The sequence below is a fragment of the Myxine glutinosa genome, chromosome 1 (genome assembly GCF_964187855.1).
Source record: "Myxine glutinosa chromosome 1, kmMyxGlut1.1, whole genome shotgun sequence".
Taxonomy (NCBI): Eukaryota; Metazoa; Chordata; class Myxini; order Myxiniformes; family Myxinidae; genus Myxine; species Myxine glutinosa.
The window spans coordinates 17,532,540-17,555,433 of record NC_136261.1 but is presented as its reverse complement, the minus strand read 5'-3'; the positions used below and the strand labels follow the sequence as shown (position 1 = coordinate 17,555,433).

The following is a 22,894-nucleotide window of genomic DNA, read 5'->3' as shown; positions in this document are numbered from 1 at the left end:
CTCCAAAGCCAGTCGCTGACTGGGCATCCTCTGTCGTGCGAAGTCCTTCCTTGGCACACCTGAGCTCCTCACCACCTACAAGGCTTTCATCCGCAGCTCAATGGAATACTGCTCTCCCCTCTGGGCTGATGCTCCTGCCTCACACCTAGCTCGTCTTCACGCTGTTGAAACCAAAGCGTTCAGAATCATTGGAATCTCCCGCGATGAAGCTAACTCCAAGGGCCTTTCACTCACTCACCGCAGGCAGGTTGGTGGTCTTTCCGTCTTCTACCGACTCCTCTCCGGCCTTGCCCCCCCCCCCCCCAGCTCTCTCTGGGCTCTGTCCCCCAAATATTCCTACAGCTCGCACAAGATCTGCCTGCAACCCTCTTATGGTTAAACTGCCAAAATCAAGACTCTCTGCTCACCGTCACTCCTTCATTCCTCTTTTCTCCTGCCTCTGGAACAAACTCCCCCACTCTCTTCAATCCCATTCCTCCCTCCAGGTCTTTAAAACAGCTGTTCACCACCATCTCTTATCTTCCCCCATCCAAAACCTTGATCTTTTCTACCCTTGCTAATTTCACCCCAAATCCACTTTTATGAAATACCAACTTCTGTCCTGGAAATCCTTGGTGTCCTTGTGTTTTATACTTCTCCCCCCCCCCCCCCCCCCCCCATTCCCACGCCTCCTCCCCCCAAGCCCTCTCCCTCCCATGCATCTCCTGATGTCCCTGCTCTCAAATGTTGTGTTTGTGTGCTTCTCCTTCTCTCCCCATCTTGTCTACCGCTCCCTCTTTTTATATATTTTGTTTGTCTGTTTGATTTGTTTGTGAAATAAATGTTAGCTCTTTCACGAGCCTCGATTCTGTATCCAAAAAATAAAAAAAATAAAAAAGTGCCAGGGGGCTGACCAAGATGACGCACTACCACTAACGGTTGCCGAGAAAATGAATTTTTAAAATGCTGACATGGCACACACTTTACTTTACTGAAATGCAGACACGCACGCACGTATGTACGTACGTACCCGAATGCTTAAACCTGCCTTTCGCTTCGCGAGCGCAGGATAACTAGGGCTTGGAATGTGCAACCCAGTGGTGTCCTTGTGCAGCACTCATGTCCCTTCACTACGTGCTGGTTTGAGTATGCAGTCCGTCAGGGTGAACTGCACACAGCCGAACACCTCAACCTCCCTCGCTCCTGCCTGCCCCGGCAAGGCGATTTGTTCGTTCGGTGTCGCATCTTTCACTCAGTCCATCTCTTGGCCTCCTGCTGAATCCAATGGAAGCCCTCATGATGTTTTATATGATTCACCCAAAGTCAATTGCATTTGAAAAATGTGGTAGACCTTTGACCTATGTTGACCTTTAGGCCTATGCTGATCTCAAAAATAGTTGGTGGCTGAATTCAGTTAGCTGATTTTCAAGTCAATCGGATGAAAATTGAGGATTTTAGAAATTAGTAAAAAGTGGTTGACCATAGGCCTATGTTGACCTTGTGATCTATGTTGACCACAACAATAGTTAGTGGCTGAATTCAATTAGCTGATATGTAAATCCTATTCAAATTTCAAGTTAATCGGATGAAAATTGACGATTTTAGAAACTTGTGAAAAGTGGTTGCCCTTTTGCCTATGTTGACCTCTTGACCTTTTGACCTCAAAACGAAGAGGATTCTGTCCGATCACCAACTCCACCGTTTCGTGAAGATCTGTTTAAAATTGTGACCTGGAGGCAAGTATAAGTGAGCGGACAGACAAACACACACACACATACATACACACACTCAGACCGGAGTGATCAACATACTTGTAAAAAAACAAACAAACAAACAAAAAAAAACTTGTTGCCAAGTGGCAAACAGGCAGTGGTGAAAACTTTGGTGGCTGAGGTAAAAATATGTTGTGGAATAGAAATTCCATCTTCTTTGAATGTTGGACCGACATTGGAAATCTGCCTGAGACCATTCCGACCTTTTCCGATGTATTGGCAACGTTGGCCCAATGTCTGTGTGCTATTTGGTTATTTTTTCATGCACAAGCAAATGCACTTTGTAACATTATACCAATTTGTTTTATTTGTGCTTGTGAATATTTGCTTACATTTTAACTTGATGTAACTTTGTACTTTAACTTTATTTGCTGTGTTTTTTCAGTTTCTTTTGTGAAGACAGAGCAAACTGATTGGGATGCTGTGGATACTGCAGGTATGGCAATAATAAAGTTCCTTTCCTTTTATTTTTATCTGTGCTTAGTTTCACTCTTGCTCATGTATAATAACCACCTTTAGAGGCCATTTTTCCCCGCAAGCGGGGGTTGGCCTTTTTCGGGAACCGTGGTTGTTGTTGTTTTTTGGTCCCCTTTTTGAAGCAATGTTTTACGGCCGGATGCCCTTCCTGACGCCAACCCTTTTTGCCGCCTTTAACGACAAACAGAGAATTACCAGTGAACTGGTACTCAATTAGCCGACCTCGGAAGGATGACAGGCTGAGTCAACCCCCCTGGCGTTAATTCAGCGATCGACCGGGATTCGAACCCAGGATCCTAGGATCCTAAGCCGGCACCCTAGCCGCTAGCCCAACACCAGGGATACTCTTGCTCATGTATAATAATAATAAATAGCACCGCAAAGTGGGCGTAACCCCTCAGCTCATGCATGGTGAAAGGAAGCATTGATGATAATTTGTTATTTGAAGCAAAGTTGTACACCGAGTTGGATTTTGCAGTAAATAAATTTCATGATGGTGGCGATGTGTGGATATAATTATTGAACAGAATTGAACCGTGGCGGCAATATTGAAAATCGCAGTGCGCCCATGAACCTTCCTCGACTCAACCCCAACACACATCACAAAAATGGATTTAATCGGACAAGCCGTTCTGCTCGAAATTGATGGAAACCAATTTCAAGATGGCTGCCGTGGCGGCCATATTGAAAATCGCAGCGCGCCAATTTTTGAAAGGCACCTTCCTCGACTCAACCCCAACACACACTGCAAACATGGATTTAATCGGACAAGCCGTTCTGCTCGAAATTGACGGAAACCAATTTCAAGATGACTACCGTGGCGGCCATATTGAAAATCGCAGCACGCCCATTTTCGAAAGGAACCTTCCTCTACTCAACCTCAACACACTGCACAAATGGATTTAATCTGACAAGCCGTTCTGCTCGAAATTGACGGAAACCAATTTCAAGATGGCTGCCATGGCGGCCATATTGAAAATCGCAGCACGCCCATGAACCTTCCTCTACTCAACCCCAACACACTGCAAATGTGGATTTAATCGGACAAGCCGTTCTGCTCGAAATTGACGGAAACCAATTTTGAGATGGCCACCGTGGCTGCCACATTGAAAATCGCAGCGCGCCCATTTTCGAAAGGAACCTTCCTCTACTCAACCCCAAAACACACTGCAAAAATGAATTTAATCGGACAAGCCGTTCTGCTCGAAATTGACGGAAACCAATTTCAAGATGGCTGCCATGGCGGCCATATTGAAAATCGCAGCGTGCCCATTTTCCAAAGGAACCTTCCTCTACTCAACCCCCCAAGCCCTCTCCCTCCCACACATCTCCCTGCTCTCAAATGTTGTGTTTGTGTGCTTCCCCTTCTCTCGCCATCTTGTCTTCCGCTCCCTCTTTTTATATATTTTTTTCACTAGCCTCGATTCAGTATACAAAAAAACCAAAAAAAAAAAACCACACACACTGCAAAAATGGATTTAATCGGACAGGCCGTTCTCCTTGAAATTGCCGGAAACCAAAAGTTGACGGACGCCAGGACGACGCCCGTGACGACAATACCCCTTCGCCCAATTTGGGCTGAGGGGTGAAAAGCAATGTGTCAGTCAGTCAGTGTGTTTCCTCCATAACTCCAAAACCATGAAACCTAGCGACCCCAAACTTTGCATACGTATGTATCGAACTTCAAGGGAGTGCATGAATGGAAATTAGGTGAATGGGTATGTTCAAACACCCCTATTGAAGATCATTTAGGGAGTTCTCATCACAAAAAGAAACAAAATAAGCCTGACCAAAATGGCATTGCACCATCTTTGTCAGGACTCCATTTTGTTTCGGCCTATTCAAACATCCCTTGCTTTTTAAACGTGATCTACTCTCACTAACTTGTTTAAGTATATGATCAAAATCTGTTTGGGTTTGAGGCTCGGAGATCTGAATAACTGCCGAAATCTGTCAATTTTAAGAAATTGCTGATTCTTATAACTGCACATCGGATTTTTATGTGAAAAAATAAAAAATATTTTTTCACATAAAACGGCTTTTTTGCGCGCAAAAAAATTATTTTGCTATTTTCGGAGAAAAAAGATTTCGCCCTTTTTCGGGAAAAATAAAATAAAATGCTCTTTTTGGTCGAAAATGTCTGGCAACGCTAAAATAAATTAGGGAATTTTTCGAAATTTTAAACTGCGATCGAAATTTTTAACCGATCGATCTCAAAAACAAAACGTTGCGTCCACTTGCGTGCGTTGCGTCCCCAGCGTGTACAGCAGTGAGGCAGTGTACTACAGTGAGAGAGTGTACACAAAGTGTGAACAAGTCTCCTATCAAGATGAGTGCTGCTCTTCGTGACAAGTGGCTGAAGGAATTCAACGCTGGCGGCGATGGGGCCACCTTCATGTACGTGTCGAGTGACACGGCTTTCTGTCGAGCTTGTGAAAAGACTTTCCGGGCGAAGCAGAAGTCTGAGCTGGCCCAACATGTCCGAGGAGACCGCCACAAGAGCAACTTGGCCTTGAAGAAGAAGAGGACGGTCACGCAAGCCACCATGGAGGACTTTGGTGGCGGAAAGGGGCACAAGTGCGACGTCGTGGCTCAGGAGCTGTGCCAGGCCATGCTGGCCGCTGGCATCCCATGGTCGAAATTGGAAAACCCTGCCCTCAGGTCGTTCCTGGAGAAGCACATCACTCTCCAGATCCCCGATGAAAGCTGGATTCGAAAGCACTACCTCGACAAGTGCTACGACGAGGCCTTGGCGGGGATCCGTGCCGACCTCGGACAGCAGCTCATCTGGCTGTCCGTCGACGAGACGACCGATTCGGCAGGTCGATATGTGGCCAACATCATCGCGGGACGCTTGTCCAAGGAGGGGTACTTTCGTCCCCACCTCGTCCAGTGCATGTTTCTGGAGAAGACCAACTCCGGGGAGATCGTGCGTGCAGTCAATGACACGATGCGCTATCTTTGGCCTGATTTCAAGCCTCAAGGTCCTCGTCTCAAGGTCCTCGGAGTGCCTCAAGGTCCTCGTCAGCGACGCCGCGGCTTATATAATCAAGGCCGGCCATGCCCTGAAGGAACTCTTCCCGGACTTGCTGCATGTGACTTGCGTTGCCCACGCGCTCCACCGTGTCTGCGAGACAGTCCGAGAAATGTTCAAGGACGTCAACGACCTGATTGCCACGACGAAGAAGGTGTTCGTCAAAGCCCCGTCGCGTGTTGTCCTTTGGAAGGAGCAGCAGCCCAATCTTTCTCTCCCCCCGGAGCCCATTCTGACTCGGTGGGGGACGTGGACCGACGCCGCGGTGTTTTACGCCGAGCACTTCGAGGCCGTCAAGGACATTGTGGACCAGCTGAACGATGACGACGCGATGGCAATCCGGAGTGCCAAGGACCTGTTCGGAAAGGCGGACATCAAGCTCAGTTTGGTCTTCTTAAATGCCCACGTGTTGTTCATCCCGAAGATCCTTAAGCAGCTGGAGGAGGCCGGCATGGAGCTGGCCAAGGCCTTCCAGCTCCTTGATCAGGCCAAGGAGGAGCTCGGAAAGATCCGAGGCTGCCGTAAGGAGATCCTGCTCACCAAGTTCAAGGCGGTGCTGCAGCGCAATCCCGACATTGGTGTGCTGAGGACAGTGGCTTTGATCCTGGATGGAGATCAGCACGGATCTGAGGTTGGTGTGCCGGCTGGAGTCAAGCTTGCCGACATCCCCCTCTTGAGGTACTGCCCCATCGTCAGCGTCGACGTGGAAAGGTCCTTCTCCGTCTACAGAAACGTCCTCACCGACCGCCGACACCGCCTCACCAAGGAGAACATTACCAAGATAATGATTTCAAACACCTACTTTAACCGTTCCTAAAAGGGTCTTGTCAATTTCTTCTAGTCCTCTACTTATCAAACAATGCGGTTGCAATAAAGGTACCTGAATGTCATTTTTTACCTGTTTACTAGCCCAGTGCTTAATGTTGTGCAGGAAAAAGCTTACCATTTTTTGTTCTTTTTTTGACCGATTTCTGAAAAACTTGGTAATAATAAAAAATGAATAAAACGGGGGGAAAAAAAATTTCTGGATTTTTTCACATTAAAAAAAAATTCCGCTTTTCAAAACATAAAAGGCCTATTTTCTTAACATAAAAATCCGTAGTCTACTTATAACTAAGTGCATATCCTCATGAAACTTTACACAGGACTGTCCTTCCTCCTTCTCCATTATGCTAAAGTTGACTTTTTCGACTGTTCCAACAATTATATTCAGTGAAGGAAAGATTAAGGAATGTGCCCAAATTGTAACTTTATTCTTGGGTAAAATGCCAGGGGCATAGAAAAGGCACCTTTACATAAGGGAATGTGGCAAAGTAGAGAAAAGAAGGGACATTCCATAGCTTGTAGAAAATGTCGAACAATAAAAAAGAAGGGACATTCAAAAAAATCTTATGTGCATGCTCGACTACCCTTGTGTTCTGAGGAGGAACCAAGTAATGCTTGAGAAAATTTCATATAAAGAGGTGCCAATTTAATTCATACACCTGCATGAAGAAGTAAATGTATTTTATTTGCCAGATGTATTGTATCATACACCAGATTTGCCAGATCTTATTTGAGATATCCTGCTATATATTGTTTTTGGCCCTATCTCCCAATGGTGAAGAATCACTTTAAAAATTCTACCAGCCGGATCCGAATCCGGTTCTTCACCAAAATCTAATCATTTTGTCCATGTCGCATACACTACCTCTCTGCCAAATTTCGTCCGAAATCATCCGCAACCTTTTGAGATATTTTGTTCACAGACAGACAGACAGACAAACAAATGAAAAATCACTCTTGGTGACACTTGGCAAAACAGAACAAAGTAGCACGGCACTCAGTGGAGCATCCCTTTGACCTCAAAAATAATTAGTGGTTGAATTCAGTGACCTGATGTGCATATCCTATTCAAATTTCAAGTCAATCGGATGAAAATTGAGGATTTTAGAAATTCAGAAAAAGTGGTCTATCTTTGGCCTATGTTGACCTTTTGGCCTATGTTGATCTCAAATTGTTCGTGGCTGAATTCAGTTAGCCGATATGTAAATCCTATTCAAATTTCAAGTCAATCGGATGAAAATTGGGGATTTTTGAAATTTGAAAAAGTGGTTGACCTTTGGCCTATTTTGACCTTTTGACCTCAAATATATAGGATTTTGTCAGACCACAAACTCTACCATTTGGTGAAGTTTCGTGAAGATCTGATTAAAATTGTGACCTGTAGGTAAGTATAAGTGAGCAGACAAACAAACAGACAATAAAACAGAACAAATTGGAATGGCACTCAGTGGGGCATCCTTTTGACCTCAAAAATAGTTGGTGGTTGAATTCAGTTGGCTAATATGAAAAATCCTATTGAAATTTCAAGTCAATCGGATGAAAATTGAGGCTTTTAGAAATTTAAAAAAAGGGGTTGACCTTGGGCCTATGTTGACCTTGGGCCTATGTTGACCTTGGGCCTATGTTGACCTTGGGCCTATGTTGACCTTGGGCCTATGTTGACCTTGGGCCTATGTTGACCTTGGGCCTATGTTGACCTTGGGCCTATGTTGACCTTGGGCCTTTGTTGACCTTTGGCCTATGTTGACCTTTGGCCTATGCTGATCTCAAACATAGTTGCTGGTTGAATTCAGTTAACTGATGTGTATATCCCATTCAAATTTGAAGTGAATCGTATGAAAATTGAGGATTTTAGAAATTTGAAATGGTTGTTGACCTTTGGCCTATGTTGACCTTTTGGCCCATGCTGATCTCAAAAATAGTTGGTGGTTGAATTCAGTTAGCTGATATGTAAAAAAAAATGAATGAATGAATGATCGTTTTAAGGCCATTTTCCCCGCAAGAGCAGGGGCTAGCCTTGCGGCCCCATGACAATCATGGTTCCCTGTTTGAGGCAATGTTTTTATGGCCGGATGCCCTTCCTGGCGCCAACCCTTGGTCGCCTCTTACGATGCGCAGGGATACGGTGTACCTATTCTAAATGGGGGTACACACCGTGATCATTCATCCCAGCAAGCTGGTACTCAATTTGCCGACCTCAGAAGGATGACAGGCTGAGTCAACCCCCCTGGCGTTAATTCAGCGATCGACCGGGATTCGAACCCAGGATCCTAGGATCCCAAGCCAGCACCCGAACCGCTAAGCCAACACCAGGCTAGTAAGCCCGGCACCGTAAGTAAGCTGATATGTAAAAAAACACCTTTAGAGGCCATTTTTCCCCGCAAGCGGGGGTTGGCCTTTTTCGGGAACTGTGGTTGTTGTTGTTTTTCGGTCCCCTTTTTGAAGCAATGTTTTACGGCCGGATGCCCTTCCTGACGCCAACCCTTTTTGCCGCCTTTAACGACAAGCAGGGAATTACCAGTGAACTGGTACTCAATTTGCCGACCTCGGAAGGATGACAGGCTGAGTCAACCCCCCTGGCGTTAATTCAGCGATTGACCGGGATTCGAACCCAGGATCCCAGGATCCTAGGATCCTAAGCCGGCACCCTAGCCGCTAGCCCAACACCAGGGACTTGAAATAGTTATGCCCAATAATATGCCCAAGCTGATATGTAAATCCTATTCAAATTTCAAGTCAATCGGATGAACATTGAGGATTTTAGAAATTAGAAAAAAGTGGTTGGCCTTTGGCCGATGTTGATCTCAAAAATAGTTGGTGGTTGAATTCAGTTCGCCGATATGTAAATCCTATTCAAATTTCAAGTCAATCGGATGAAAAGTGAGGATTTTAGAAATTTGGAAAAAGTGGTCTATCTTTGGCCTACATTGACCTTTTGGCCCACGCTGATCTCAAAAATAGTTGGTGGTTGAATTCAATAAGCCGATATGTAAATCCTATTCAAATTTCAAGTCAATCGGATGAAAATTGAGGATTTTTGAAATTTGATATGGTTGTTGACCTTTGGCCTATGTTGACCTTTTGGCCTATGCTGATCTCAAAAATAGTTAGTTGAATTCATTTAGCCGATATGCAAGTCCTCTTCAAATTTCAAGTGAATCGGATGAAAATTGAGGATTTTAGAAATTAAAAAAAAAAAGTGCTTGACCTTTGGCCTACATTGACCTTTTGGCCCACGCTGATCTCAAAAATAGTTTGTGGTTGAATTCAGTAAGCCGATATGTAAATCCTATTCAAATTTCAAGTCAATCGGATGAAAATTGAGGATTTTCGAAATTTGAAAAAAGTGGTTGACCTTTGGCCTATGTTGACCTTTTGACCTCAAATATATAGGATTTTGTCGGACCACAAACTTTACCATTTGTTGAAGATTCGTGAAGAACTGATTAAAATTATGACCTGTAGGTAAGTATAAGTGAGCGGACAAACAAACGGACAATAAAACAGAACAAATTGGAATGGCACTCAGTGGGGCATCCTTTTGACCTCAAAAATAGTTGGTGGTTGACTTCAGTTGGCTAATATGAAAAATCCTATTGAAATTTCAAGTCAATCGGATGAAAATTGAGGATTTTAGAAATTTGAAATGGTTGTTGACCTTTGGCCTATGTTGACCTTTTGGCCCACGCTGATCTCAAAAATAGTTGGTGGTTGAATTCAATTCGCCGACATGCATATCCTATTCAAATTTCAAGTCATTCGGATGAAAATTGAGGATTTTAGAAATTTGAAAAAAGTGGTTGACCTTTGGCCTATGACCTTTTGGCCTATGCTGATCTCAAATAGTTGGTGGTTGAATTCAGCTCGTCGACATGTATATCCTGTTCACATTTCAAGTCAATTGGATGAAAATTGAGGATTTTAGAAATTTGAAAAAAAAGTGGTTGACCTTTGGCCTATGTTGACCTTTTGGCCGATGTTTATCTCAAAAATAGTTGGTGGTTGAATTGAGTAAGCTGATATGTAAATCTTAATCAAATTTCAAGTCAATCGGATGAAAATTGACGATTTTAGAAATTTGAAAAAAGTGGTTGACCTTTGGCCGATGTTGACCTTTTTACCTTTTGACCTCAAATATATAGGATTTTGTCGGACCATGAAATCTACGATTTTGTAAAGTTTCGTGAAGATCGGTTTAAAATTGTGACCTGTAGGCAAGTATAAGTGAGCAGACAGGCAAACACACACAAACACAAACCGGAGTGAGCAACATACTTGCAAAAAAAAAATTTTTTTTTTTCGCCAAGTAACAGACAGACAGACGTGAAAACATGAGCTCCATCCACCTTTGGTGGTGGAGGTAATGAGTCGCAGAAGTCCTTTGCTGAGGTGCCATGGCAGGTGAGAGAGGTAACCTCAATCAGCCAATTGGCACAATGACAATTGAAATCGCCACATATGAGATAGAGAGTTTGAATGAGTGGATGGAAGTTGGTCCATGCTGTCGGAGAGCAAGATGTAAATTGAGTTGTCTCTCTTTGTCGGACAGTACAACACACATGTCAACAAAAGTTGGGAGCGGAGGGGAAGCCGTAGCCAGATGTAGTACTGGGAGTGTGGTGGAGCGAGGGCAGTGCATGGAGAGTGAGGAATGGAGTTTTCTTGATAAATAGAGCAACTCCTCTGCCAGGGTGAGGCTCGGGTCTATCATATTGGGGGAGAGAGTAACTCGGTGGAGATACTATGGAGTCAGACATCTTGAAAGAGGAAGGTTTCTATTAAACAGATTATGTCTGGTTTATCAGAAGCAAGCTGTAGTTGTGGGTGCGTCGGGTACAAGATAGAGGATAGAAGGGGGACGGCAAGGTGATGGAAGAGAATGCTAGGTAGTGTAGTCGCTGCTTTTTCAGACTCCTTTCTCAGCGAGACTTCTCGATTAAGGATTAAGACAACCTCACTGAGTTCAAACCGAGATTTATTCAGATATTGCGGAGAGAGGGAAACCAACATTATTACAACTACATGCAACAAAACACACACAAATGACGCGTCGTTCAGTGAAGGAATAATCTCTCTCTGGTCCAGTCTTGCAATGCTCTGTTAAATCGGAATCGTACCCTCTTATCTTCTACCGTTGGAATCTGGGGCCTAGACTTTCTGGCGCCTCTCAACATCTGTTTGTCATAATGGGGCGACTTAAGAGTTTGCCCAAGCTGACAATTTATCCATTTACGGTCATTCCTTGACCTGTTCGGCTCCACTAATGGTGTGTTACATACCAACCCCATGCCAAGTCAACATTCTCGCCTTGTGCTATTTGACAGGGCGACTAAATCAATTCCAGATGTTGGGTCCACACATTCCTGTGCAGCTTTGAGAATCCTTCCACAAGATCATTATGAACCATAGCATAGTATTATTAAGATTCAGCAAATGATTAAGCTATTTCTAATTATTGTCATTACAATACATTTTATTAATTAAGTGGGTCAGGGAGAAGTTTGAATTTGACTGTCTGCGATAACTCGCCGACTCCGAACAAATGTAGAGGTCTACATAACTTCTATAGCATGGAGAGCTGTTGGCAGTGTATCAGAGATTGCAGAAGAGCTTGGAGAGAGAGGGCAGGATGATTAGGAAAACAAAAGGCTCGGTGGTGATGGGATGAGGCAGTGAGAAGTAATATGGGATGGGGCAGAGGGAAGTCAAAGAAGAAGAGAGAGAGAAGGACAGACAGACAGACATTGTAGATGTGTGATGGGCCAACTTTGAAAAGGAGGGGTGAGGGGGGAGATTTGAAGGGGAGGGTTAGGGGGAAGTTGTGATGGAATGGGGGTAGGAGGGAGTAGAGGGATGGAACATGGAGTGGGATGCTGATAAGGGATAAGATGTTTGTCGGATGTGGGCAAGTAGAAGTAGAGGAGGGAACAGACAGGGAAGAGATCGACACTGAAAATGGATAAAAGAAACGATTAATGGAATACAAACATCCATTGCAAACTTGGGGTTCTTGAGACTTTCAAGTCATTGATACATTTGAAAACGTTTGAGGAGGGGTGATATGAAGGTGAGTTAAGAGGTTGGAGAAAGGAAGAACTGTAAGACTTGAAAGAGCGATTTGAAAACATCCTTTTGAATAGGAAGAAGAGTAAATGATAAAATAACAGAGAATTCAACCTGGGAGAAAAAGGAAGTTGAAACATTTTAAAACAAACAGTGAAGACCGTCTGGTCTGGATATTCGTCGAAACAAGGACAGGAGGCTGGGAGGACAAAGTTGTCGACAGGTTCAACAAGGAGGAAAATAAGAAACAACAAAACCAGATGAACCAGCCAGGTGGAGCGTAGCTCGAAGGAACGTGGAGGTTTATGTAAGCACTTGGTTGATGCGGTAGGCAGGAATCCTTTTTATTTGATGGTTATTTGAAGGTTGGAGTACAAAAGGAAAAGTGGAAAGGTATCAATCATGATGGAATATGGTGAATACTTCATGAACAGTGCATGGATGGAAAGGTGAAATTGGCAAGATGCAGGAAGAGGTGAAATTGGCAAGATGCAGGAAGAGGGCAGGGAAGAGACAACATGAGGGTGAGGAGGATTTATATTTATTTATTTTAATTCAAGACATTAAACATAAGGTATATGGTTGGGTGGAATTGAGGGATGAGTAAGGGGATAGTGGTGAAAATGAAAGGACAAATAAAAACGATCATGGACACAACAAGAGATCGGGTAGGCCTCTTTTTTTTCTTTTTTTTTTGTATACAAGATCGAGGCTCGTGAAAGAGTGAACATTAATCACACAGAAAGACAAACCGACACATAAAACATATAACATCGGGAGCGGTAGACAAGATGTGGAGAGAGGGGGAAGGACACAAACACAACATTTGAGAGCAGGGACCGAGAGACATGGAGACATCGAGAGATCTGAGAGGGCGAGGGCTTTGGGGGAGGGGGGGCATGGGAAGGGGGCGGTGGGAGAGGTATAAAACATATGGACACTGCCAGGACTTCCAGGAAAGAAGTTGGAATTTCAAACAAGATGGATCTGGGGTGAATTAGCGGGGGGTAGAAAAGATGAAGGTTTTGGATGGGGGAAGATAAGAGATGGTGGTGAACAGCTGTTTTAAAGACCTGGAGGGAGGAGTGGGATTGAAGGGAGTGAGGGAGTTTGTTCCAGAGGCGGGAGAAAAGAGGAATGAAAGAGTGAAGGTGAGCAGAGAGCCGAGATTTCGGCAGTTTAACCATCAGAGGGTTGCTGGCAGATCTTGTGCGACCTGTAGGAATATTTGGGGGACAGAGCACAGAGAGAGCTGGGGGTGCAAGGCCGGAGAGGAGTCGGTAGAAGACAGAAAGACCACCTACCTGCCTGCGGTGAGTGAGTGAAAGGCCCTCAGAGATAGCTTCATCGCGGGAGATTCCAATAATTCTGAAAGCTTTGGTTTCAACAGCGTGAAGCCGAGCTAGGTGTGAGGCAGGAGCACCGGCCCATAGGGGAGAACAGTATTCCATTGAGCTGCGGATGAAAGCCTTGTATGTGGTGAGGAGCTCAGGTGTGCCGAGGAAGGACTTCGCACGACGGAGGATGCCCAGTCGGCGACTGGCTTTGGAGGCCAGCTTGGAAATGTGGTTTTCCCAAGAAAGATCATGGCAGATAGTGAGACCCAAAATCTTGAGCGACAGAACTTCTTGGAGAGGATTGTTGAGAAAGTAGATGGGAGGGTTGTCCAGTCGATCTTTTCTGAGAGACATAGTAAGAGTGTGAGATTTGTCAGGATTAAAAGACATGTTCCACTTGTTTGACCAGTCTGTGATTTTGTCCAGGTCTTCAGAGAGTGAGGAGGCAGCAGACTGCCGATCTGAGGGAAGAGGAATGGAGCGGCAGAGAGTGGAGTCATCAGCAAAGAGATAGAGAGGATTTTCGAGAGAGTCAGAGATCATTGATGAAGACCAGAAAAAGCACGGGGCCCAGAACACTGCCTTGGGGAACTCCAGCCTGAACAGGAAGAGGAGATGAGAGAAACCCATTCAGGGCCACACGTTGACGACGACTAGAGAGGAAGTCCGCCAGCCATGCGTGGAGATTTCCATGGATACCAAAGGAGGAGAGTTTGGTGAGCAGAGCGGGGTGCCAGACCGTGTCGAAGGCACGTGATATGTCGAGGGAGACAGCTCTAATTTCCTGTTTGGCATTGAGGACCTCCATCCATTGTTGAGACAGCAGAAGCAGCATGTCCAGAGTAGAGTGACCTGGTCTGAAACCAAATTGATGATCAGAGATCAAGCCATTGGAGAAGAGGAAAGATTTCATATCCGAAGCAATGATGGATTCCATGACTTTGCTGATAATTGGGAGAAGGCTGATTGGTCTGTAGTTGCTAGGATCTGTTTTTGCACCTTTTTTGTGCAAAGCGGTGATGTTGGCTGATTTCCAAGCAGGTGGCAGTTGACCTTGAGCAAAAGAGAGGGTGAAGAGAACAGAGAGAGGGTGAGATAGAGCGGCAGAGCAGGATTTTAGGACCCGTGGGCTGATGCCGTCGGGTCCAGTTGCAGAATCAGAGTCGAGGGTTGACAGAAACTTTTCCACCTTGTCAGGAGGAAAGGACACGGAGTCCAGGAGCAGCAGGGTACGACTGGGTATGGTGGGTACAGAGAGGGATGGGTTTGGGACACAAGATTTAGAGGCAAACACAGAGTTGAGGCATTCAGCTTTTTCACGTGCGGAGTCAGCTGTGTAGCCGTTTGAGGTAAGGGAGGGGATGGAGGGGGAACAAACACCAGAAACGGATTTGACCAGACGCCACCAGGATTTGGAAGAGGGAGACAGATAAGAGAGTTCGGTCTTGAGAACGGAGAGATGTTGTTTCCTGGCTCTCCTGAGGGTGGACACACACTTGTTTCGGGCTTTGTGAAAGGAAATGAGATTTCCTTCCGTTGGATTTGCTTTCCAGGAGACGAAGGCAAGTTGTTTCTGGGCAACAGCCTCACCACAAGATTCCGTGTACCATGGACGGGAGGAAGGGTATGACAACTGAAGACGAGATGGGATAAATCTGTGCATGAGAGAGAGCAATTTACTTTGGAAGAATTCCCAGGATGAGTTGATGTCAGAGGTGGTAGAGATGGGAGACCAGTCCAGATGATTGATGGCTGCTTGAAGACCGTGCCAGTTGGCCTGAGTGAAATGCCAGACTCGTCGACGCTGAGCAGGCTCCCTGAGGATGGTCAGAGAGATGTCCACTTTAACAAGGACATGATCAGATGATCCGATCGGAGCAGAAGAAGAGCAGCAGACATTTTCAGGGAAGTTAGTCATAACCAAGTCCAGAAGAGAAGATGTTCCGTTGACTGAGATCCGGGTCGGGAAATTGACAGATTGTGTCAGTCCCAGTGAGTCACAGAAGTCCTTTGCTGAGGAGCCATGGCTGGTGAGAGAGGTACCCACACCCAGCCAACTGGCATGATGACAGTTGAAATCACCACATATGAGGAAGAGAGAGTTGGGATGAGTAGATAGAAGTTGGTCCATATCATCAGACAGTGAGATGTAGATGGAGTCATCACTGTTTGGTGAACGGTACAACACACATATGAACAAGAGGTGGGAGCGAAGGGGAAGCCGTAGCCAGAGGTATTCCTGGGGGTGAGGTGGAGAGAGTGCAGTGCAGGGCGAGTGAGGAAGAGTTTTTGATAAAGATAGCAACCCCGCCTCCAGGACGAGGCTCAGGTCTATCATACCGGAGGAGGGAGTAGCCCGGGAGAGATACTATGGAATCAGAGACATCATAAAGGAGGAAAGTTTCTGTTAAGCAGATCACGGCTGGTTTGACAGAAGCAACCTGTATGGAGAGATCAGTTAAGTTTGAACGAAGGCCCCGGATGTTTGAGGTCCATACCGTTAATGAAGAGGAAGGGGGAGCATCAGATACAGAACAGGGGGGAGGAGGGGTAGGGTAAGATGTGGAAGAGGTGGAAGAGGTAGGGAGAGCTGTTGAAGGTGTGTCAGAGATTTCAGAATAGCTCGGAGAAAGGGAAGGATGGGGCGGACAAAAGGTTTGATGGTGATTGGGTGAGCCACAATGAGGTGTTATTTGAGGAGGGGGAAGAGCGAGGCAGAAGGTTGGGGGAGATGGAGGTGAGAGTTTGAAGGGGGAAGAAGCGGGGAGGACGCTTTGAGGAGGGGGAGCGAGAGGGGGGAAATTGAGAAGCAATGAGGGTGGGGAGATTTGAAGGGGAGGGGTGAGGGGGGAGTTTGGGAGGGAAGGGACAAGGGGAGGGATTTGAAAGGGATGGGATATGGGGGAGATTTGGAGGGGAGGGGTGAGGCAGGAGTCTAGGAGGGGAGGGGCGAGGGGGCGTCTTGGCGGGGAGGGGTGAGGGGGTAGTTTAGGAGGGAGGGGGCAAGGGGGGAGATTTGAAAGGGATGGGTGATGGGGAAGATTTGGAGGGGAGGGGTGATGGGGAAGATTTGGAGGGGAGGGGTTATGGGGAAGATTTGGAGGGGAGGGGTGAGATTGGATTTTTGAAAGTGTAAGATTTATGGGAAACGAACATTTATTGCAAAATGAGTTTCTTGTGACCTTCGAGTTAAAAATACGTTTAAGGACGCTGGATGGAGGATGGAGTGCAGGAGAGTTTAGGGAATGTAGAAAAAAGGCACTATAGGAGATGGATATTTTTTTGGGGATGAATTGATTTGGTGAGCAAGTCGAAAGCAGCCTTTTAAAGAAGAAGAAGAAAAAGGTGTTATAAAATATGACGGAATACATAACTTGAGGGGAAAGTGTAAACATTGAAGGTTAATGAGTGAAAACTATCTGGGGAAATGGGGGAGAAACACGTGGTCGAAGAACGAACGAACGAATAAGAATGAATAAACGAATGAGAACAGAGAAGGAAATTTTTTTTTTTGTTTTTGTTGAGTTGAGATTTACACAAGGAAGTAGGCTATGGGTGAAAAGACTGGGAATACAGAGAACGAAAGTTATTGGATCACAAACGACGGACCGCTGAGAGAAAAAACAAAGCCTCAAGGTTGTACAGTGCACACTGTACAAGGCCTCAAGACACGACACGAATTAACACGATTTTCAATACAGGTATGAAAGATTTGCACCGAAAAATCTTCGTCGGGACACAATATACGTACAACACCATAAATAAATACAGTTTTAACGAAAATACAAATGGGAACAATCACTTAACTTCGATTTCAAATCGTTCGCGACGCGGCAAAGGCCTTGCTCGCGACACGGCAAACAGACGATCAATTTATGAAAGATAAACACCGAGAAACAACCAAAGTTGCACACAATAACTTCACACACCGAAAGATAAATACAGTTTCGACAAAATACAATTGTGAACAGACTTAACTTCGAAAAACGTGGAGACCGTGTGGAGCTTCGAAAATCCCTCCCACCGTCTCTTCCCGTACAAATAGTTTTTTTTTTACGCTTGATAGTTCCTGGAGGACTAAAATTGTATAATTGTAATCGTGATGATGAGTATGTTTTGATATGCTCATTGAAATGCCGTGCATCCACCACAGCTTGGAGTGTTGCATGCTTTCTTGGATGGAGGCCGTTCATACAACATTAGAAATGGAATACATGAAAAATAGCGAAGGGAAACTTTTGAAGGTGGATAACAAAACTTTAGTCTTAATTGTCCAAGGCTCATGAAGCTTTGGAATATTGTTACGTTAGGATGAAATACCATAGTACAGGTAGGATTGTATAGGTGTAGCATTGACAGTGGATGAGTAGGAGACATCTCGATGTGTTAATTCGGGAAAGTGGAGCTTAAGGTTGTTTGTGTCATCACTCGGTGGGTGGAGGTTAGGTTTAGGTTAGGTTCGTTTTAGGTTAGGTTAGTTTTCTCCCAGTTTGTGATTGCCTCCTGCGGCTTTTCCCAAGGTGTTTTTTTTTTGTTTGTTTTTTTGTTAAACAATTGCAACAAGGCCGGCCATAAAACCATCCATAAAAACTCATGCTCGTTATAACAATAATGGCCGTTATAACAATAACTGCCCATATTGCATCACTGAATTCATTCATCACTCAAAAGGAGGAAGACAATTGGGTTTTTTCTTTTTACATCAAATGGTCAAGGTTGCATAAAATCGTCCATTTTCATCTGATTGACTTGATGAAATTTGAACATAATTTGCATATTACATCATTGAATTGCTTTACAAATAAAATGATAAAAACCGATTGTTTTGAGGTCAAAAGGTCAAAGGTGAAGGTGACAAAATCATCAATTTCCATCTGATTGACTTTGGTTTGCATATTGGGTCACTGAAATGTATTGCTTTTTTTAGGTTAAAAGGTCAAGGTCACCAGAAATCGTCAATTGTTTTGTTTTTGGGATTTATTTATTTTTAGCTGTTTTTGCCATATTTAGCATATGGAAGAGGAAGTCTGAGTACAAAGCGGACGTGTATGGGCTTTGCATCATCTGATGCTTTCTAGTTTCTTTGGAGAATGATTTGTTTTTCTTTCAATGCATCAAACCTCCATGTTTATCTAATAATTGGATTATTTAACAAATGTTGGACATTCGCTTGGACTTTCACTGTGCATGTTGTATGTATAAGGAATTAAGATAATTTGTGTTTAAACTTTGAATAACCTTTTATTAACCAATTCAAATTCATGTCTGATTTGTTTCTACTCCCTGAACTCCTTCTCAGGCATTCAAACTGAGCATACTCAGAATAATGCTGACACAAGTGTTCCAGGCTGCATTCCTAATGTCCAAATCAGACTTCAAACAGAAAAGCAAGAACAGCAACCATGGAACAAGAAACATAAATGCAGCTTTAATGGCACCGATTATGTTGATAAGTTTAGTCACCATAAAGAAAAATGTAGAATTGCTGAGAAGTCATCCCACACATCAACGTTTTTGCAAGGAAAGCTGAAAGAATACATGGTGGGAAAACCCCACAAGTGCAAATTTTGCAACAAATCATTTTCAATATCAAGCCTTTTGAAAAGCCACATGCTTAATCACACAGGAGGGAAGATGCACAAGTGTACAGTTTGCAACAACACATTCACACAGTCAGTCCATTTGCAATCTCATCTTAAAATTCACACAGGAGAGAGGCCTTACAAGTGCACAATCTGCACCAAGACATTCACACATTCAGGCAGTTTGCAATCTCATCTTACAATTCATACAGGAGAGAGGCCTTACAAGTGCACAATCTGTAACAAGACATTCACGCAGTCAGTCCATTTGCAATCTCATCTTAAAATTCACACAGGAGAGAGGCCTTACAAGTGCACAATCTGCAACAACACATTCACGCAGTCAGTCCATTTGCAATCTCATCTTGAAATTCACACCGGAGAGAGGCCTCACAAATGCACAATCTGCAACAAGACATTCACGCAGTCCGTCCATTTGCAATCGCATCTTAAAATTCACACCGGAAAGAGGCCTTACAAGTGCACAATCTGCGACAACACATTCACGCAGTCAGTCCATTTGCAATCTCATCTTAAAATTCATACAGGAGAGAGGCCTTACAAGTGCACAATCTGCAACAACACATTCATGCAGTCAGTCCATTTGCAATCTCATCTTAAAATTCATACAGGAGAGAGGCCTCACAAGTGCACTATCTGTCACAAGACATTCACGCAGTCAGGCAATTTGCATTCTCATCTTAAAACTCACATAGGAGAGAAAATGCAGAAGTGCACATTCTGTGAGAAGACATTCACCCGGAGAGACCATTTGCATTTTCATCTTAAAATTCACACCGGGGAGAGACCTTACAAGTGCACAATCTGTAACAAGGCATTCACGCAGTCAGGTAATTTGCATTCTCATCTTAATATTCATACTGGAGAGAGGCCTTACAAGTGCACTATCTGTCACAAGACATTCACGTGGTCAAGCAATTTGTATTGTCATCTTAGAACTCACATAGGAGAGAAAATGCACAAGTGCACAATCTGCAAGAAGACATTCATGCAGTCAGTCCATTTGCAATCTCATCTTAAAATTCACACAGGAGAGAGGCCTCAAGTGCACAATCTGTAACAAGACATTCACGCAGTCAGGCCCTTTGCGTTATCTTGGCATTCATTCCAAAGAGAAGTGGCATAATCTGTAACGAGGCATTCTGTGGTCAAGCAGCTTGCATTGTCATCTTGGAGCTCACACAGGAGAGATGAGAACTTGCATATCGAGATAACAACCAAAAAGAGATGTCTTAGAACTCAGACATTTTGTATACAAGTCAGATTTTCAGTTGTATGGAAGTGTAAACAAAATTATCTATCAATACTGAAAGACTATTAATTTAACAAATACCATCAAAGCCTTTGTGCTTGAAAGCCAGCTAGCTGTTATATATATAAAGCCACTGCAGTTATTATTCCACACACAAATCCTAAAATGGCACAGACAATATTATTGGCACCTTTTAGAAGTTGTTAGAAATTAGATTTCAAGCAGGTAATTCTCCTTTACTTTGGAATTGAACTCACCTATGGTGAGTTGCAGGTGCCTGCAATATAAAAATCACTCATTCAACCAGTTTGAATAGAGAAAAGGAGTAATTCTGCTGTTTTGTGTCACTGTGTTCCGCAATAAGCATGGAGAAAAGAAAGAAAACCAGAGAATTGTCTGAGAAGGTCAGACACAAGATTGTAGCCAAGCATGGACAATCTCAAGGCCACAAGTCCATCTCCAAAGACCTTGATGTTCCTGTGTCCACCGTACGCAATGTTATCAGGAAGTTTAAGGCCCATGACACTGTTGCCAACCTCCCTGGATGTGGCCGCAAGAGAAAATTTGATCGAGGATTGCAGCGAAGGATTGTTCAAATGGTGGAGAGAGCACCTCGATCAACTGCCAAAGAGATTCAAGCTGACCTTCAGACACAAGGTACGACAGTTTCAACCCGCACCATTCGTCGCCAACTCAAACAAATGGGGTTATATTGTAGAAGACCTAGGAGGACCCCACTGCTGAGAAAGCCTGACTGGAGTTTTCCAAAACACACCAGAACAAGCCAAACATCTTCTGGGAGAATGTCCTGTGGACAGATGAGACCAATTTAGAGCTTTTGGGTGAAGCACATCACCTCTATGTTTACAGAAAACAAAATGAAGCCTTCAAAGAAAAGAACACCTTCCCTTCAGTCAAACAAGGAGGAGGTTTAGTGATGTTTTGGGGTTGCTGTGCTGCCTCTGGCACTGGGTGCCTTGAATGTGTGCATGGCATCATGAAATCAGGAGATTACCAAGGCATTTTGGAGTGCAATGTTCAACCCAGTGTTAGAAAGCTGGGTCTCCGTCAAAGGTCATGGGTCTTGCAGCAGGACAATGACCCCGAACACATTTCAAGAAGCACCCAGTAATGGTTCAAGACAAAACGCTGGACTGTTCTAAAGTGGCCAGCAATGAGTCCAGATCTAAATCTCATTGAACACCTGTGGGGAGATCTGAAAACAGCAGTTGGGAGAATGCACCCTTCAAATCTGGGAGAACTGGAGCAGTTTGCATAAGAGTGGGACAAACTGCCAGTAGAGAGGTGTAGGAAACTCATTGAAGGCGATAGGAAGCGCTGAACTGCAGTGATTTTGTCCAAAGGCTGTGCTACCAAATATTAAGTCTAGTGTGTCAATAATTTTGTCAATGCCATTTCTTTTTATTTTCTGATTTAAAAGGATATATTAAGTTCTGAATCAAAAACAAAGGTTCTATAATATTAACAGTGTAATAAAGGATTGTGGAGACCAAATACTTTTGTTAATTTCGACTTTTTTTTTTATAGAGAAAATTGAGTTATTTGAAAAAAGTGCAAGGGTGCCAATATTTTTCGCCACGACTATATGAGCACGAATAAAATAATTATGTTAATGAAACATTTTATTAAATAAAACCTCCTTGGTGCCTGGGAGTCTGGCTTTGTATAAACATATTTCTTGCTGAAGTTTCAACAAACCTTGATAGTCATTGTGATGTGCTGACAAACAGGACATGTTTACGTGGGCTTTCTGTAACCCTTGCCCTAAACACTGGTCAAATATGTTTTTGAGGCTTTCTCATTGGATGAATTCTCTCTGACCATTGTCTGCTTATCTATCTCCCTTGCTTTCCATTTCCTCATCATTGTCTGCCTGTCAACCATAGCCTTTGAGAATTAGCAGACATCTTATTTCCCACCCCCCTCCCTACTTTTCTTTCCTGTATTTCTATATAAGAGTGTATTCTGGTGTTTAGGAGTGAGAGATTGGACCAGATGTATTGTTGTTTGGTATTTTGTTTATTACCTTTGTGGTCTATTCTCTCCATGCGCATGTATCAATAAATACTTCATATTCACAACGTGAGGACCTGGATTCTTCCTCAACATCTCAGAATTCATTCCGAAGAGTAGCCGCAAAATCTGTATGTTACAAGACATTCATGTGGTCAAGCAGTTTGCATTGTCATCCTGGACCTCACACAGGAGAGATGAGAACCCATATATGGAGATAACAACCAATGAGAGATGTCTTGGAACTCGAGACATTTTCAATAGGAGTCAGATGTTCAGTTGTAATGTTTTGTTTTCTTTGTTAATGTGAATATCTTTGGAGCAAATCCTAACATGCCGATTCAAATCGCACAACTTAAAATGTCTTGTGGCCAAACTTGCATTTGTCAGGCCTCTTGTTTTCTCCATTTGCAGGTTTTAGGTGGTTGGAGGAAGTTCTCCCAGAACTCAAAATCTCCACCTCCTTTTTCGGTAAAGGATCATTTTTCATGAACCAGATTGTGAAACTTACTTCTCAT

At 43.9% G+C, this 22,894-nt stretch overlaps 1 protein-coding gene across 1 annotated transcript in view; it reads left to right on the top strand.

The window, feature by feature from the left end:
• LOC137421517 (uncharacterized) overlaps window positions 1–22,438 on the top strand; it is an 83,689-nt gene extending 61,251 nt beyond the window's left edge. The window contains exons 4-5 of the mRNA XM_068107650.2: window positions 2,137–2,187; window positions 18,787–22,438. Coding sequence (XP_067963751.2) covers window positions 2,137–2,187; window positions 18,787–20,150 — 1,415 coding nt within the window. The 3' untranslated portion in view covers window positions 20,151–22,438. The remainder of the gene's footprint in view (window positions 1–2,136; window positions 2,188–18,786) is intronic.
• Window positions 22,439–22,894: the final 456 nt, after the last annotated feature.